Below are 18,968 nucleotides of genomic sequence, written 5' to 3' on the forward strand. Positions count from 1 at the left end.
GCTGTCGTAGACTGGAGGTGGGAGACAGACTGGGGCGAGGCAGTCATCAACAGCCAGTCATCGAGGTAAGGGAAAACTGAAACCCCAACCTGGGCAGATGAGCTGCTACCACCCTCGTCACCTTGGTGAACACCCAAGGGGCGCTAGAAGGGCCAAAGGGAAGCACAGTGAACTGAAAGCGCTCGTGGCCTACTTTAAACTGCAGGTAAAGCCTGGGGGCCAGCAGAATAGGGATATGAAACTACGCATCCTGCAAGTCAAATGCTACCAGCAAGTCTTCTTGGTCTGGGGCAAACAAGACTTGAGCCAACGTGAGCATCCTGATTTACTCCTTTTTGAGGAAAAGATTAACAGTTCGGAGTTCTATAATAGGATGAAGGCCTTTGTTCTTTTTGCGTATCAGAAAGTAGCGGGAATAGCAACCACTAACTACTACTGATATCTGAATCCTCTCTACAGCCTCCTTTGCCAGGAGAGCTTTAACTTCCTCTTGAAGCAAGATAAGATGATCCACCAGTCGTTCTTGAGAGGATAGTAAAAGGGGATGGAAAGACTGAAAATGGAGGGAGTAGCCCCTCCAAATGATCTGCCAGACCCATTTGTCAATGTTATGGATTGCCAGTGGAGGAGAGGATGTTGGATTCTTCATCCACTGGGCACCCATTGACTTGCAGAACCAAATTAGGAGGGCTTTGAGGCTGCAGCTGTCGAGGAATTGGTGGTGGATGATTTCTGGCTACCATTCCCATGAGATCAGAATGCACCGCATCAACATCCTCACACAACTTGGGAAGCTTGCGCAGGACAGTAGCTAGGGTATGGCTTGCATGCTTGAAAGCCATTTCTATAGCCATGAAAGGGGCAAAAGGAACACTGGGAGCGAGGAGTCACTGAGAGGCCCAAGGACTTGACTGTAGCCCGCAAGTCTTTGAAGCACTCCAGCGCCGTGTCTGCCTTCTCTCTAACAAGACGAGTCCCATCAAAGGGTGTAGTGTAGTTCCTATATCCATAATAGGCTCTGCACATTGGAATAATATACACTATAGTTTTGACATAGGACTGAGGTCAGTATGTCTCTATCGAATACATTAAACTTAATTACTTGTGTGTGCCAGCTAACTCAGAGGTCACTAGAAACTTTCTTGAATGCACAAGAAGGGATTAGTTTCTGACAACCGCATAAATATGACAACTTGGTTGCCCTTAGAGTCGGAACAATACTTCAAAGTCATGGAAACAATAGATAACCGTTTCACTCAGTCAATCGTGCATGCTTCGTTTTCACAGAGTTGTTGCACAGAAATAGGGAGACGGCGTTTCAATAAAAAGGGTTTATTGAACAGTCTTCTTTCTCATGCAAGAGATATGAACTGCTACAATCGTAAGACAGAATGAGAAGTATAATGCGTACAGCGTTAACAGTAATATAAAATAGTACTGTAACAGCATGGTCTGTAGCTATGACATATATAAAAATACATACATAAATAGCACATGCTAAAATACTCAACTGGTGCTTCTAAAATAATCCTACCCCAGTGTACCGAACCAAAGTCTAGTATGAGGGAAGAAGTAGGTGCTGTTTTAGCTATAGCTTAGTTCAGTTGTGCCAAGAATTGCCAAAGGTTTCTCTAGGTTCTAATCAGCTCCATACCTTAGAATCAGAGAGGTTGGTATCTCTTTCCCGGGACTCAATCTGTAACACCCCGCAAGGGGAGTCAGAAACACTGGAACTGGATTCTCGGCGAGGAGGATGACAGCGTCTGGTCAGTGCATCAGTTGGGGACTTGACTTCCTTCGGGACTTGCTGTGGCGAGCCGCGTCGTGCAAGTAGGTAGCCCAACCACACCATGCCTTGTCATAGCAAGTGAAGGTATATTTATACCTTGAAGGTGTTTAGCAATGCCAGTATGGACGTAGAAGTCTGGCATGAGAACGTCATGAATGAACCCCTAAGGAATAAATGTTCATGCATAATAAATGAGTTCTTGGAGAAATCAATATTTAAGCAAGGGGAAGTCCTAAAGGCGTGAGAGTCTGGTTTTCCAGGAACTTGTGACGTAGATGAATGGATGAAAGTAGCCATGCCTGTATTTGGGTAGCATGGACTATGCCTAAATAAGGGCTGGATTTCTATGCCTAAATAGGGGCAATGTGAACTGTACCTATATAAGGGCATGAATCGGGAATTCATATGGAATCTAAATCGATACACAACAAGGCCATGTCCTAAAGGTTGGCCAGGGCATCTCCCGAAAAGACAGATGTTCTCCGCCAGGCGTGGTGTCATAAGGCCACCATCAACGAAATAGCTCCTCCCAGCAAGTCAGTCGTATCCAGACCACACCTAATGGAGAAATTTGCTGAATTCATCCTATCTTTCACTGCTTGGGAGAGGATGGCCACAGCCTTCTCCAGACCCGAAGCAACACTAGTGCAAATGTTATGCAAAGAGAATGGGAGCAACAGCCCAAAACACATGTGGTGTTCACCGAACACAAATCTAGTCTGCCGGAAGAAAAAATCTCCTTCCCAAGTGTGTCCGGCCTCTTGGATTCCATGTCCATGGTAGAGGCATGGACACGCCATGTGATTGCTAGGCTTGGACCAGCCAGCTCTCAGGGGTGTGGTGTTGGCTGTGGAAACTAGGATCACCAAGGGCAGAGCGATGGCGACAGGCAAATGTCCTATTCAGAGGAGCCCCTTTGCTAGACTTGCACCAGGTTTCTCAAAGGACATCAGTCATTGCTTTGTTAAAGGGTAGTAGGGGTTTAGATGAGGAAGCACTAGGCTAAAGCACTTTGGTCGAGAGGTTAGTCTTAAGTTCATGGTCAAGGACCTCTGCTGCCTTCTTCACCACCATTGCATAAGATGCTCTCTCCTCCATAGCCATGGTAGGTGGAGAGAGCAAACCAGAATCTGGAGGTGCCCAGTCCACTGGCCTCTGCTAGTTCCTCATACAAGTACAAATTCTCATCAGGGGTGTATAACTGGTGTTTTAAAGGACCCAGTGACAACTCCCACTCTCCCCCATGCATGTGTGCTCCTCAAAAGGCTCGACAACCTAGGACCATTGGGCCTGCTGGTTTTTAAAATCGGTATTGACCGACACTGAATCCTCTGGGACGAGTATGGGTCTGGCACTGCCGGAAGACTTTAGAATTACCAGGACCATCCACGTTGGGAGACCGATGCCAAAGAAGGTTGTGTTGATATGACCAGCACCGATCCGGATCAGGGATCAGATCCATGAGACCACACCAGAGCCGAGGCAGGAGCAATCAGCGCGGAACTGGAAGGAATTCCTCTAAACCAGCAGGGTCTGAAGACGCTTCAGAGGGGTCGGCCCGCCCAAATACTTGGCGCATAGCCTCATACAACTCCTTTATTTGAGCGGGGCAGCTCTGGTTCCCAGAAACAGGGTGTGGAGTTGGACCCAGCAGCAGCTACACAAAACTGTGTCTCACCAGCCAACGGACTAAGTAAAGTTGAAGTCCGTTTAGACTACTACTTTTTGTGCCTCTTCCCAGAGTGTCCTGTGGACCTAGAGTACGACGAAGAGGACTTGGGGCCCCTGAAGCGGTCGGCTGACCTCCTTTTCCTTGATGGGGACCAAGACCTGCTAGGAGTCACACTAGAAGGAAGCAACTGACTGGCTTTAGGGATTGCTCGCTCAAAACCTTCAACGCCATGGCCCAGAAGTCTGAGCACGATTGAGTCGTCCTCGCACACGAGACACTATAAGCCCACATGGTGCTGTTCGGTCACAGACATGGCGCGGTGACAGCCACCACACTGCTTAAATCCTATCTTTCTAGATGTCATTCTCGACACACAAGACTTTTTTCACAAAATGCCAAAAAAGAGAGGGGGTAGCTCTTCTCCAGATCAGCACTAACTGGTGCAGAAAGAAAATAACTGACATCTGTGTGCCTGGAGGCATCAGTATAAGTGACCGCAACATCACATCTGGCACCAACAACATGGAAGACACCATGCACAACCAAACAGAGTCAGCCGATGGCGCACAGGGATACTGCCCACGCAAAAGTTTATGGATTCAGTCTGATGGGTAATTTAAAGGTAAGGCCTCTGCAGATAGATTTCAGTGGCAAACTGGGTTTTTGTTATAGTACCCCCCACTTTTGGCCTGGTAATTTATACAACTGTGATTGAAATGCACTGGGTTCCTGCTGACCAGGTCAAAGTACCAGTGTCCCTTCCCTAAGTATGTACAATTGAAAATGTTAGCATCCTCTGTAAGGCCCTAGTAAATGGCACCCTGGTACCAAGGTACTAAAGAGGGCCCCTAAATGCAACAGCATGAATTGCACCACCCTAAGGGGTCCCTCACCAAACACATGCAAGACTGCCATTGCAGGCTATGTGTTTTGGTGCAGACAAAAGTAAAGAACAAGTTACTTACCTTCGGTACGCTTTTTCTGGTGGGTACAGTATCTGCCTGTGGATTCCTCACTTTGTGAATATCACCCTGCGTCAACAACATTAGGAAATTCTTTTGTAGCTCTTCACTCCAACGTGGACGACGTCAAAGACGCACGGCATTGAGCGCGGCTCCGCTGACGTCACTGACTCCATAATAGGACTCCGTCAGCGTGATGACATCAGTTCTGCCCTTTTTCCGCGCCTTCGAGGCACACGGACGGACCAACAACAGTACATATATACACAATGTACACAGAACCAAATAATCAAGGTAACACACACAGTGAGCAGTCAATGCTGGAAAGCAATTATAACACACTTCCTTTTGACAATAAAATATATACATTAAAACAATGTCACTAATGCAGGTGTAGAAGAGTGGACAACGGAGAGGCGGGTGGGTCAGTGAGGAATCCACAGGCAGATACTGTATCCACCAGAAAAAGCGTTAGTAACTTGCTCTTCTGATTGATACATCTGCCAGTGGATTCCTCACCTTGTGAATAGATTACCACAGCAGTCCCACTCCACTCTCCTATACCAGAAAATCTTGGAGGACGGAACGCACAAAGTGACCGTCCCTCCTCCCTTCGGAATCTAAGCAGTAATGCTTTGCGAAAGTGTGGAGGGAGGCCCAAGTCGCCGCTCTACAAATGTCCTCTACAGGCACACCTCTTGACAAAGCAGATGTAGCAGACCTTGCTCTAGTAGAATGAGCTCTCAAACCTTCAGGAGTTTCCTTACCTGCCAGAGAGTAGCATATCTTGATACACAAGACAATCCATCTTGATAGTGTGCGCTTGTGCACCGCTTTGCCTCTTCTGGCACCAACGAAACCCACGAAGAGCTGGTCATCAACTCTGAACTCTCTGGTTCTGTCCAGGTAGAAGCTCACAGCCCTCTTAGGGTCCAAGCGGTGAAGGCTCTCCTCCTCCTTAGAAGGGTGAGGGGGAGGATAGAAGGTAGGGAAGGTAATAGACTGCCTCAGATGAAAAGGGATTACCACCTTAGGCAGAAAAGCAGCCCTGGTCCTGAGTACCATTCTTTCAGCATTAATGGTCAAGAATGGGGGCTTTGAACTAAGAGCTTGAAGCTCACTTACACTCCTTGCAGAGGTAATCACAATTAGAAAGACCGTTTTAAAAGATAAAAGTCTCAAGGGACACCTGTGCAAAGGCTCAAAAGGTGAACCCATTAGGAAAGTAAGCACAAGATTCAAGTCCCATTGAGGCACAATAAAAGGAGTAGGAGGAAATTTATTTGTAAGGCCCTTTAAAAACCTTAAAACAATAGGAGACTTAAATAAGACGGCTGATTCGGCAGACAGAGAAATGCCAACAAGGCCGATAGATAACCTTTGACCGTAGCTACAGCAAACCCTTGCAGAGCCAAAGAAAGTGCAAACTGAAGTATGTCAGAAAATCGAGCCTTCAAAGGGTCAATGGACTTCTCCCCACACCATGATACAAATTTGGACCACCTATAAGAGTAGATAGACTTGGTGGAATGTTGCCTGGCTGATAAAATTACATCCACCACGTCAAGTGGGAGAGAAAAAGAATTCAGGTTGCCCCGTCCAATCTCCAGGCATGAAGGTGTATGGTCTGGAGGTGGGGGTGTAGAACCTGCCCCTCCACATGAGAGAGGAGGTCTGCCCTGAGAGGGAGACGGAGCGGAGGGCACGAGAAGAGGTGGAGAAGATCTGTGTACCACACCCTCCTTGGCCAATCCGGGGTGATCAATATAACTAGGGCCCGGTCTTGGCGTATCTTCCAGAGGAATCAAAGGTATGGGAGGAAACGCGTAAAGGAGTTTTGAGTCCCCACTCAACTGAAACACGTAACCCAAAGCTCCCTGCATCAGATACTGGAGACTGCAGAATGAAGGGCAGTGAGCATTCTCGTGAGTGGCAAACAGGTCCACCCGAGGAGTTCCCCGCGTCCGAAAGACGCGACGAACCACCTCCGGATGAAGCCTCCACTCATGGTCGGGCGAGAACTGCCGACTGAGACTGTCTGCACGTACGTTCAGAATTCCGGCCAGATGATTTGCCATCAAACAAATCTGGTGGTCCTAAACCCAGGACCAGAGACGCAGTGCCTCTCTGCAAAGACACTGTGACCCCACTCCTCCCTGCTTGTTGACATACCACATCGCGGTCGTGTTGTCAGTTAGGACTTGAATCAACCGACCGCGAAGGGAAGGGAGGAATGCCTTGAGCGCCAAACGTATCGCCCGAAACTCTAGAAGGTTGATGTGAAGAAACCTTTCCTCTGGAGACCAAAGACCCTTGACCTCCAGATCCCCCAGATGAGCATCCCACTCTAGAGTGGATGCATCATTTATCACTGTGGCCACTGATTGAGGCAGATGGAAGGGCTTTCCTTGAGACAGATTGCCTTCCACGCTCCACCAAGACCGATCCGCCGCAGCTTCTCTGGAGATCCTCACAGACTCCCCGAGATCTCCGTTGTGCTGATACCACTGCCTGCGGAGACATCACTGGAGTGCCCTCATGTACCAGCGTGCATGGTTGACCAACAGAATGCAGGAAGCCATCAGACCGAGCAGACTAAGGACCTTCAGGACTGGAACGACCGCTCCATTTTAAAATAAAGGAATCATTTCCTGTATGTTGCGAATCCTTTGAAGTGGAGGGAATGCCAGACACACAGTAGTACCCAGTACAGCACCTATGAACAGATTGCGCTGGGAGGGCACCAGGTGAGATTTAGGTACATTTATCGAAAAGCCGAATCTGTAGAACAACTGAGTTGTGACTTGCAGATGATGGAGCACCTTCTCTGGAGATTCTGCTTTGATCAGCCTTTCGTCCAGATAAGGGAAAACTGGTATCCCTGACCTTCTGAGATGTGCTGCCACCACAGTCATCACCTTGGTGAAGACTCTAGGTGCAGTAGTAAGACCAAACGGAAGGACCGCAAACTGGTGAATTGCGAACCCACCGTGAAACGGAGATACTTCCTGTGCAACTTCAGGATGGGGATATGGAAATATGTATCCTGCAAGTCGATCAACACCATCCAGTCTTCTTCCAGCAGCGCTTGAAAAACCTGCGCACGGGTGAGCATCTTGAACTTCGCCTGTTTCAGAAAAAGATTCAAGACCCTGAGGTCCAGGATCGGACGAAGTCTGCCATCCTTCTTGGGGATCAGGAAATACCGGGAGTAGCATCCCTGACCCCTTTCCTGCTCCGGGACCACCTCCATTGCACCTTTTCTTAGTAACGCCAGGACTTCCTCCTGCAGAAGTAGCAGGTGGTCCTCTGTGCAAAACCCTTGGCAAGGAGGGTAATTCTGAGGGAATTCCCGAAAGGGAAGAACATACCCATTCTCCACGAGATTGAGAACCCAAAGGTCTGATGTGACCGATTACCAATCTTGCAGAAAATGGATAAGCTGACCCCCCATAGGAACCACATGATCCGGAATGGCGGATCTAGGGCTGCTTTGCTGAGGTAGGAGGGGGGTGAGAAGAGGAAGAGGAGGAGGAGGAGGAGGAGGAGGAGGAGGAGGAGGAGGAAGCTTGACGTCTTCGAGGGCGAGCCCTTTGTCTACCTCTGTACGACTTGTACAGCGGATTCTGCTGTTGCGGTTGCTTGTAAGATCGAGAGGAAGACCTTCCGAATCCTCTGTACCTCTTACTTACAGAACCTCTGGACTGGAGGCCCAAAGATCTAGCTGTTACTCTGCTATCTTTGAATCTCTCCAAAGCAGCATCTGCCTTTTTCCCAAAAAGGCCCGATCCATCAAATGGCAGATATACTAAGGTAGCTTGGACGACAGCAGAAAATTCTGAAGTCTTCAGCCATGCTGCCCTCCTGGTGGCAATAGATGACCCCATGACTCTCGCCACAGTTTCCAAACCACTCTGGATGACTTGGCGAGCAGCAGATTGAGTATCAACAAGAACCTCATTGAAGTTCTGCCTGTCCTCCTCAGGAATCTTAGGGATCAATTGCTTCACAGAGTCCATCAGAGCATGGATGTAACACCCTAAAAGGCAAGTGGCGTTCGTTGACTTGAGAGCCATGGTAGCTGAAGAAAAAATGTTCTTTGCCGACTGGTCTTGCTTTTAAAACTCTTTGTCACTAGGCACCTGAGGAAAGGCACCTGCAGATTTCTTGAAGCAGGCTGCCTGTAAGACCAAGCTCTCGGTGAAGGATAGGAGGATAATAAGTCCGGGTCTCCAGGAGCCACCCTATACCTCCTCGCGACAGCTCTCGAAAATGCTGGAGCCGTAAAAGGCTTATGCCACACCTCCAAGAATAGCTCTCTCAATGCCTCATTAAAAGGAAGCCTAGGCTGTACCACTGAAGATGAGGAGTGGAGAACTTCTGTTAAAATATTTGATTTAAATTCCGCAGTGGGCAAATTTAAATTCAAAAGTTCAGCTGCCTTTTTGATGACTACATGATATGGAGCCACATCTTTTGATGGGGCATCTGGAACAGAGGATAGCTCCCAATCCAGAGATAGATCTAAACCACTAGCCTCCCTCAGATCATCAAAGAAATCTTCAGATTCCTGCAGCTCACCTTCTTCCATCTCCACTTCTCTATATCTCTGTTCCTCTAGAGGCCGTTGAGCTTCCCGTCTCAACCTCACCTTCGGGACCGGCGTCAGCGGATCCGCAACAGACTCCGATGGAGCCGGTGCCGGAGTCTAGCTCGGCGCTATAGGACCAGGCTGCAGTGAGTGAGGTCAAATTGTAACCGGCGCCAGGGATGAAGGAATTGGCGTTGATGATCTCGGCGGCGCCGATAGATGCCAAGACTGAGCCGGCATGAACGGCGCCGGAGCATACGTCTGAGGGACTCCCAGATTAAAAGCCATCGGACCCATGGGACCAACCGGTGCTCCAGAGAGGTCATGGCTCTTCAAAAGACCCCGTAAATAGCATTTAAGTAATGCGTTGGGTATTACCCCGGGCCTGGAAAAATGGGGTACGAACCCACAGGCTGATCCTGAGGAGGCACCGGATTCGAGTCAACTGGATCTTCAGGACGATGGACCGGAGTCACAGAAACCTCAGGTAAAGGAGCCTCTTCCTCCTCTCAAGGTGGAGAATGAATCGACGTCGGGGACGGATTCGACTCTCGAGCCGGAGACTGCTCCGGTGAACCAAGAGGCAATGGCTCACCTTCCGGCTCTGGTACAACAGGTGAAGGAGAGACATAATCCCTCCGATGCCGACTTCGACTTCGGGTCCAACTCCTTCTCCAAAATGACGTTGAGACCCATGCTTCCTCTTCTTATGCTTCCTCTTGGATCGAGAAGCATGTCCCAAAGACGACCTTGAAGTCGACCATGAAAGCCTGGAACGAGACTTCGACCTTTTCTTCTCCTTCTTGCCTTTTAACTTCACCACAAGAAGCTTTGCCTCTCTCTCCCGCAATGCCTTCGGGTTCATCTTCTTGCAACTGGGACAGCCTTGGATGTCGTGGTCAGATGATAAACACTACACACAATCCTCATGCGGATCGTAATAGACATCATTTTCCCACACTCTCCACAGGGCTTGAAACTAGTTTTCTTCGAATAGACATCTTGAAAGAGAAACAAGAAAACACTGGAAATATTCGACAGTAACACAGTAACAATAAAGCTACTGGAGATCCCTAGAAAAACCGTTCGCGTCGACGATGTGGAAAAAAGGTAACTGATGTCATCACGCCAACGGAGACCTATTATGGAAGTCAGTGACGTCAGCGGAGGCGCGAGCAATGCTGTGCGTCTATGACATCCTTCACGTAGGCGTGAAGAGCTACAAAAGAATTTCCGAATGTTGCTGATGCAGGGGGATATTCACAAGGTGAGGAATCCACTGGCAGATGTATCCATCAAAACACAGGATATGTCATACATACCTGTATGCCATGTCCCCAACACTCCATGCATTATTTGTAAGTCACTCCTACAGCAGGCCTGACAGCCCCAAAAACAGGGTGCTTAATACTACATGTGAGGAAATACCTGAATGAGCAGATATGCCCCTGTGTTGGTCGGTTCCATTACTGCCAGTACAAGTGACCAGGGTAGCCATTTAAAAAAATGTGCTGGACACTGGGTAAACTCGGTCCCAACCTACATCATGGCTTCACTGAAGATAGGGATGTTTGGTATCAAACATCTCGTATTGGTAAACCCACACTAATTCCAGTGTTGAGTTTACCAATAGATGCACTCCGAGGGCACCTTAGAGGTGCCGCCTGAAAACCTACCAGCCTCTGGTGTGCTCGCTGATAGATTTCTGCCAGCCTACTACCCAAGATACTGTCCTGACCTCCTAGGGTGAGAGCCTTTGCTCTCAGGGGGTTGACCTGCTGATTAGCCACCTTGGACAGACAAGCTTCAAAGAAGGTGCCACCTTTGGAATGCAAATCTGACTCTCCTCACAGGAGAGGAAGACATCCCCCCTGACCACAGCCCCCTTAGCACCTGGACAGGCAGGAAAATTAGCTAGTCAGGTAGGCGTGCCACCTTCAGGCCAGTACCACCCCTAAGGTGGGCTACTGTGAGATGGACGCGATTTTTCAGAAGTAGCTGTCTTTGTGATGGCATACAGAGGAATTCTGGGACAGGGTTATGAACACTTCCCACAGAAAGTGGTCATATAGGGGACATAGTGACCCCAAGGGTCAGTAGCCCACTGGCTACTACCCTACACTCGCCTAACACCCCTAAATTCAATAATTAGGGGAGCCCCTGGCACTAGAAAAAAAGATCCTGAAGACTTAAGAGAGAACACCCAAGAGTTGCAAAAACAGTAAGAGAAGAAATAGCTGACCTGGTACCAACCCTGCGGCCTGGCTTGTCTGCATCCCTAGCCTAACATGGCACCAAAGTTGAATCACCCTACAGCAGACCTATTCACAAGAACTCAAAAACGAGAAAACTGAGTCCTCCGAAACTGCCAAAACCTGAAACCTGCAGCAAACACAGCACCAGTCACCTCTGGCCAGAGTTGAAGTGGGCCAACAAGGTTCCTCAGCGCTCCAAAGCCAATGTTCATTGTGGATTCACCCCTTCTGGACTCCCCAATTTCGCCTCCAGCCTCTACACGCCGCCCTCTCGACCAGGACTGCTCCAGTAAAGAAAAAACGGATGTCTTAGGACATCTCTGCACCAGTCGCCCCAGGGCCTTGGAGAAGAGGGCCAATAACAAAATGATATTTCAGCTGTTGTAAGATGAAGAGGAACCAACATTACAGACACAGGTAACACTTTTATGGAGCAGCAAAGTCATGCTTGTTGAATGCCACCTAATCTATGACTGAAGCCACAATGATGTCACCTAGCACCAGGCAGCAGCTACTGCTGTAAAAGATTTTCCAGATGCATTTAGGCATCTGGGGAAAGATGAAGTGTATGCAGGAAGAAGCATCCATTAGCATCTAAGTTTCAACAATTTCTGTAAAGAGGGCAACTGTTAAAACTCACCTTAGAAAATCCATCTCTTGGACAGCAACTGGTATGCCCTGTACCGGTCATGTCTCTTCCCAAATTCCCAAAACAATTCTTCGTAGCACATTTGCCTCATCAGCTCTTCAAATGCTTATTGTTTATTCTCAGAAACGGCACAACCTGTCATTTATCACAACTGTCTAAACTTTTGAGGCCTCCCAAACACCAATAATACTGACAACTCCATCACATTCTAATCCATTTGTAACCATCACCCCAGGTACATCCTCATAGGATCTATGCCTTGCTACTTCTCACAATGCATCCTAACAGAGCATGATGCAATCTGGCACCTCCGTGGCCGGTCATGCAGCTAAACCCTGCATAACATCCCGGCATTTTGTTATGTTATGTTATCAGTGCTTATATAGCGCACAGCTGCTCCAGCAAAAGGGAGTCCCAGCGCTTCCAGCATCAGAAAACGGACCTAACCACCACAATAGGACAACTCCCACAAAAAAAGAGAAGACCAGAAAGAACTAAACTGAAGGAAAAAGAAAGACTTTAATGGCTTTTCTAATGTCCAACAGACCCTCCAGACTGTGTATTTGAACAGGCAGGGAGTTCCATGACTTGTGAAGGACCAGCCTCCCGCCCGACAGCGTTTCACACGGGGAACAATGACCAGGTGCTGCCCCAAGGAGTGCAGCTGGCAGGGGGGGGGGTTTGGGGGCGGGGGTGCACACATACAGGGTGAGTAAATTACAGAGCAAGCTAGGCCTAGCGAGCTTCAGTATTTTGAAAGAAAGACACAGCGTCTTAAATTGGATCCACTCTGCCATGGGAAGCCAATTAAGTTTCCGGATGGTGCCAGGAAACAGGACAGAACCGAGGGAGCCCCAGCATGGTTCTGGCAGCAGCATTGTGAACATTTTGAGCATTTTAACATAACATTACATTTAATTCGCACACCATATACATGTGCCCTTTCAGGCTCACTTTTAGTATCACTCACTAATGGCTGTGGTTTTGCGTTTGCGCACTGGCTTCATGCTGCTGATGACACTGCTGGGCTGGAGGGATGGCTGAAGCCAGAAAGATGTGTTCTCTACGTTGGCCATATAGATGCGTAGGCTCCCGTCTTCACATAAGAGGATCATGGTAGTTCGCTGCTGGTCGTTACTAGCTGTGTGCCTGATGGCCACCATGTCCTGGATCTGGGTGGTTGGGAGGTGGGGGGCAGCATGAAAGAGAATACCAGAAGACATGTTAAAGAAGAAAATGTCAGGATTCAATAGCAAAACTTAGCACTAGGCTTTAAGAAGCAATCACATCTTAAAATACCAATCTTAAAGAGACGCCTATAATTAATAAGCAAGAGACTAAATAGTCCTCTGTCCTACCTGAGGGCAGTAATTTGGGTGTCCACCACCAATGTGAAGAATAGGGGCAACATTATTCATGCCTGAATTGCGCCTCATTGTAGGTCAAATGGCTCAGAGAATTTCCTGTAATTTTGTTGACAACTGTGGCGCTTTGAGTTGTGATTTTAGTGTCAAATTCAAGGTATTCTAACAGTGATATTATATTTTCACAACAGGCTGTCACAGGCCTTTTCAAAATCAAATGAGAATTATGGCCAAGGGTCCTGCAATCTGAGCCATCATGATGGCGTTGCATAACCTTCTAATGTTATGTGTGGTTGATTAGAGTGGCATAAAAACACTGAGTAATATGTAATGGAGCAATAAATCTAGTAGTCAGTTGTGCTGTTGCTACTTTGGCCAAGGTCTTTATTTCACTACTGAACAAGGAGGTTAGCTTAAATGGGCAGGTTGATAAGGTTTTCAGATGAGGGATAAGAACCTCTTCCAAGACTTTTGCAATACCACTTTTGTGGTTTGGCCAATATGTTCAACTGGCATTTAAAGAACTCCATCAGGCGCCCATTGATTTACATGTCGATTATTGGGGGATGGCCTCCGCGATCTCCTCAGTAGTAAGTAGTTCATCCAATCACTAACCATGGGCTAATAATAGTGGTAAAGTAGTCATATAGCCCATCTGATAGTGAAGGATGTGGTTAGAGTAGCCTACAATATTGTGCAAAGGTGCTAGCTACTTGTTTCAGAGTAGTATGTATTGCGCCTCCCACATCTGCTATGTGTACAATATGTCTGTCCACCTTCTCCCTTTGACTCATCCAGTGTAATGAATTACCGGTTTTACTAGCATACTCATCAGCAGCTCTTTGAATCTTACCATATTATTCAAGCTTCGTACATCTGAACCACTTGGCTCTCTAGTTTGGCTTTTGTAAGCAAAGGTTTGCAGCTGATATGTTTTTACTGTAGTTTTGATCGGCCCTCTGTAGTGTCACTTGCTCAATATCGTTAGACCTCTGTTGCCATTCTCTGCTGTGTCATTTTGGATATAATTCTACCTCTGGTAACTGCATTAAAGGCCTCCCAAAGGATCCTCAATCAGTCCACTGAGCCTGTGTTTAACTGAAAATATGGAGTAGAATCCTCCCTAAGGGCCTCGCAGAAGTCCCACTTATTCAGCCACCATAAACTCTGCCTCTAACCAGGGCCGGATTGGGAACCGAAATCGGCCGTGGCAAACTGCTCGGTTGAAAAAGGGTTCATGAATGGGCATGTGAACTCTGTTGGAGATACATAGATGGAGTAAAAATGTAATTCAATGCAGGAAAAGAAGCTGTGTGCCCCCGAAAAATAGTAAGTAAGTAATAGTTTATGGTCTGGTCAATTAAAACCTATACAATTTCTCATAAAAAAGTCATAGCAGCAAAGTTCATCATTTAAAGACTAGTTAAAAATAACACTTCATAAAATATCTGGATTATGCTTACATCAATGATGCCATTATCAATAATTGTTGTCTAATACAGTACAGTGATAAGGGGGTTCAACCCTTCAGTGTATTGACTGATATTCAAATGATTTGCTAATACTGTCCTTTTTCAGTTTGAGAGTTTTTAGGTAGGAAAAGAAAATCTAGAAGACTTAACATTTGATAAAATAAGTACACAGTTCTCAGTGGAGGGGTAACCGTGCAATTATCAGTTGCTTTATGGACAGCTGCAGCAGTGGATTGCTGTTTGACTGTTTTGTTAACGCATATGTTGTCTGGGTGAGGGGCAACCTAAATATGTGTTGTTTGCTGCGAAGTGACACTAAAAATGTCTTTTTATTGCAGTGGAAAAGTGTTTAACGACCGAATTTCTCCTGTGCCACTTCCATAAATTGCACAAAAGCGGCACGCTAGCTGAACGTCACCACCTCCGAGGCATGCCTTCACAGCTTGTCTGCAGGTTCTTATTCCCTTCCTTACAAAGAATGGCTTCAGTAATTGACGTCGTTCAGCTTGTAGTTCTCCACAGATGCACAAAAGGTGTGATACACTTTCACTGGCTCCCTCACATAATAACCGGCATGTTGTCTGACCCGGCGATCGTTTACAAGGGGGAAGGTGCGGCAATGATGGTAAAATTCTCATTTGAAGATGAAGATATATTTTTTTCTTCCCCCTATTGAAACCGGAGCCTAGGTAAGGTTGCGGAGAGAACATGACATAGCTTTGCACTACAAACCATCCATGGGTTCTTTCTGTGAGTACCACCTTGTCTTCTAATAGGGATAGTGTTTTCACTGTCTTGTTTACAATTTGTTTAAAACATTGGTAAGACCCGGAGGCTGCTCAGAGTTCCTCCAGGCCCAAACGCTCTTTTAATGCTATCCTATAGCTCATAGCTGCGCAGTCCCTCTTTTGATGTATTTCATTTCAAAGGTAGGAATTCAATGTTCCTGCTTCGGCCATTTTGATCCTGTACCAGTTCTTGAGGTAAGCTCCTCTGCGCCCTAATTCTTGCCTTGTAGGCCAAATTCTAACCTTATTTGGGCTGTTTAAACATACTTAGGTAGATTAAAAATCATTCTGCCCGCTATTGAGACAGTTCGGTCTAATATGGCCGCACCTCTTCCCCTCAGGCACTCACTCCCATAAGTGATTGCCGGAATGAGCTTTGCTTGCCAGACTTGTATAAGTGGAGTAAGATTTGGGCTGGTAGTTTATGTTTGATAGATTTCATTGCTGCCACAATAGAGTTGCCTCTTCTTTTGATAACATCTTTTTGTGAGGTAAAGTGTGCCTTTGTTGTCTATTTGTATTGGTCGACTACTTCTACTGTTGAGTTAGCCAGGTACCAGCTAAAGTTAGAGGTTTTCTTTCTAGGACGAATCCTCATTACCTTGGTTTTGTTATAGTTGATGGTTAAACCTTTGTTTGCTGAATATCTACTGGTTGTGTCTAATAGATGTTGAAGGCCAAAGGGTGTTCGACTAACCAGCACAAGGACATCTGCATACAGGAGGTTGGAGAGTGGCAGCCAACTATATTTGTCACATGCGGGTTACAGGTTTCCAGTTCAGATGACAGATCAGACATGTACAAGTTAAAAAGTGTTGGCTCCAAGACGCACCCTTGTTCGAGCCCCATGGTTGTTGGGATTTTCAGAGACAGGAACTTACCATCTCCTAGCTTGACTTGAACCCACGTATGTGTGTGGAGAAGTATTAACTGGTTTAGGAGAGCAGATGGTATTTTTTTTTTTATCCTTGAGCTTGGGCCATAGTTTACTCTCAATTTTATCAAACGCTGACGAATAGTCAATAAAACACATGAATAGAGGGTGTTCTGCCACATCTACCTTAGTTTGCAGTTGTTCCCATGCACTTACAAAAGCCTGTTTGGTTGATGGGTATAATTGATTTTTCGTCTGTCCAGGCAATGAGGTCTTCCAGAAGAAGGCCAGCGTAATATTTTGTTTCGATATCGATTAAAGCAACAAGCGTGCAGCTGTTTCCTAAGTTCTTGGCCCCCTTCTTGTATATTGGGGATATGATTGACCCCTTCAAGAGTACTGGAGTGTGTTTCCTCCTGCGATTTAAGCAAACAAAGGTATTCCTGGTCTTTTTTTCAATAAGCTAGGTGGAATCCCATTAGGGCCCTGGGCGCCCTCCCACTTGCCTTTAGCTATCCTGGCCTTGATCCGGTGATGAACGAAAGATGGTTGTTTCCTGGTATAACATTATGATTGGAAGGGATTGCCTCAAGGGTATATGTGTGCTCTGCTTCTGATCAGGATTGAAATGATTAAGCAAATGAGAGGCCAAACTTCTTCTGTCAGGTGTGAGTTGATTCTTGGAGAATTCAGATTGGATAGGCTGTTTATTGGGCGCCAGAAACTTTTGCTGTTTGATTTGGAGTCATGTAACAGTCTAGCCCACAGGTTTTCGTCCGAATCCCTTTTTGCCTGGCAGATCATTTTCTGCTTTAAGTTGCGCTAGCTCCCTTTGTAAACTCGGATCCAGCCCTGTACGCCGAAGCATGCGTAATGTTTTGTTTATTGCTTTTTTGAGATTACGGATATTTGGAGTTTTAGTGATAAGAAAGTGTCTATCTTGACGGTCTAAAGGCCTGTTTGTCGATAAGGCTGGAAGAGAGCTTGCTGTATGCTTTGCTCCTAATGTTTTAATGACCTGTTCCCAGTGAGTTCTCATTTATGTATGTCTCATCCCTTTGTTCCCTGAATGACTTCGCTGAGGCCAGTAGTTCATCTAGTTGGATGGTTTTGAATTTGATCTTCCTGAAATGGTCTGTATATATAGACTCTGGGTCCTCAGCATGTTGGTCTAGTGGAGATTTCCAGTGGCAGGTGGTCGCTTTGATCTTGGGTCCCTACCTGAAAACCGGTAATCCTATTGAAGAGTGATGAAGAAACAAAGGTGTAGTCTATTAGCGTGCTAGAGATTGTGCTGTGAAATGTTGCCGCTGGGGACTGATCTGCCGGGAAACTCCCATTTAGTTCCACAAAGCTTAGGGGTTCCAGATCCTTGACAAAGTTCCTAGCGAGTGCGGATTATTGCTTCTTGGTACTCCAGGCGGTGTGTTGTTCCTCGAGTAGCTTGTCCCTCATATGTGGCCCCATTAGGTGCATGTTGAAGTCACCTGTCAGCAGTAGATTTGAAGTTGGTTCTTCCGAGAGGAGCCTAGTAATTTCTGCCTCCACCATTTTGACACCTTTAATTTTGTCCCAAGGATGCATATCGGTGTTTAGGAGTAGTATTTGTTGTATAGTATTTCCATCCCATATACTCACTCTGAGTGCTTTAATTGCATTGGTGGAGGATCTGAAGGTATCAACATCTTCAGCCGCTGTTATTGTTTTTATTGATGAGTAAATTGTTAGAACACCCTTTAGATGTCCAAGTTTGGAGCCTTTCACTGCTGTAGTATGATGGGTTTTGTAACCAGAGAAATGGAAAGGTTCTTCTTACCATGTTTCTTGTAGCAGGATGAGATCAAAGCCTTGAAAGTAAACCAAATGATCTTTATCCAATGTTTTATCGCACAGCCCGTTTATATACCAGGGGCAGATTCGTAGGTGATGGATGTTTTGAGGTGGTTGTTTTATCCTAAGTCAAGTACTCTCCTCTTGTTGGTTTATCGTCGTCGCTAGGCAGGACCAGTCTTTGACACCCGAAAAATAGGTATACACCTTGTCTCATGGTTGTAATGATGCCAGATGTCACTTAAGCCAGTAGCTATTGTGAAGGACGCAAGAAGATATGAAGATGATGTGAATGTCAACGTGGTCCAGTTCGATCCAATTTTACATTTTTTAGGATTTTGACATTGCCTCCAATAATAATGAGACCTAATGGATCAGTGAGAACAGCTGTACTGAGATGGAAGAGAGCGGGGTGAGTACACACAGACAATCGGGACAGGTGATACATTGTGACACTTTTTGGGGGCTTTGTTGCCGGTAGGTATTACATATCAGGAGAGTCCTGTCTGCATACAGGACTAGCGGAAACAAACCTTAAGTTGTTGGGTGACTGCCAGATATAGATATATAGATATATATATATATATATATATATATATATATATATATATATATATATATATAGATAGATAGATATAGATAGATATAGATAGATATAGATAGATAGATATATATATATATCGGGTGAACGGGTTGGGATTACAGTTTTTGGGGAGCCTCCT

The 18,968-nt window shown here is 46.4% G+C and overlaps 1 protein-coding gene across 14 annotated transcripts in view; it reads right to left on the reverse strand.

Moving 5' to 3' along the window:
- UBR4 (ubiquitin protein ligase E3 component n-recognin 4) overlaps positions 1–18,968 on the reverse strand; it is a 1,723,360-nt gene that overhangs the window by 1,021,388 nt on the left and 683,004 nt on the right. For all 14 annotated transcript variants that reach the window (XM_086921716.1, XM_086921718.1, XM_086921717.1 and 11 more), the window contains exon 27: positions 12,889–13,090. In XM_086921716.1, coding sequence (XP_086777842.1) covers positions 12,889–13,090 — 202 coding nt within the window. The remainder of the gene's footprint in view (positions 1–12,888; positions 13,091–18,968) is intronic.

Source organism: Lissotriton vulgaris, chromosome 5 (assembly GCF_964263255.1).
Source record: "Lissotriton vulgaris chromosome 5, aLisVul1.2, whole genome shotgun sequence".
Lineage (NCBI taxonomy): Eukaryota > Metazoa > Chordata > Amphibia > Caudata > Salamandridae > Lissotriton > Lissotriton vulgaris.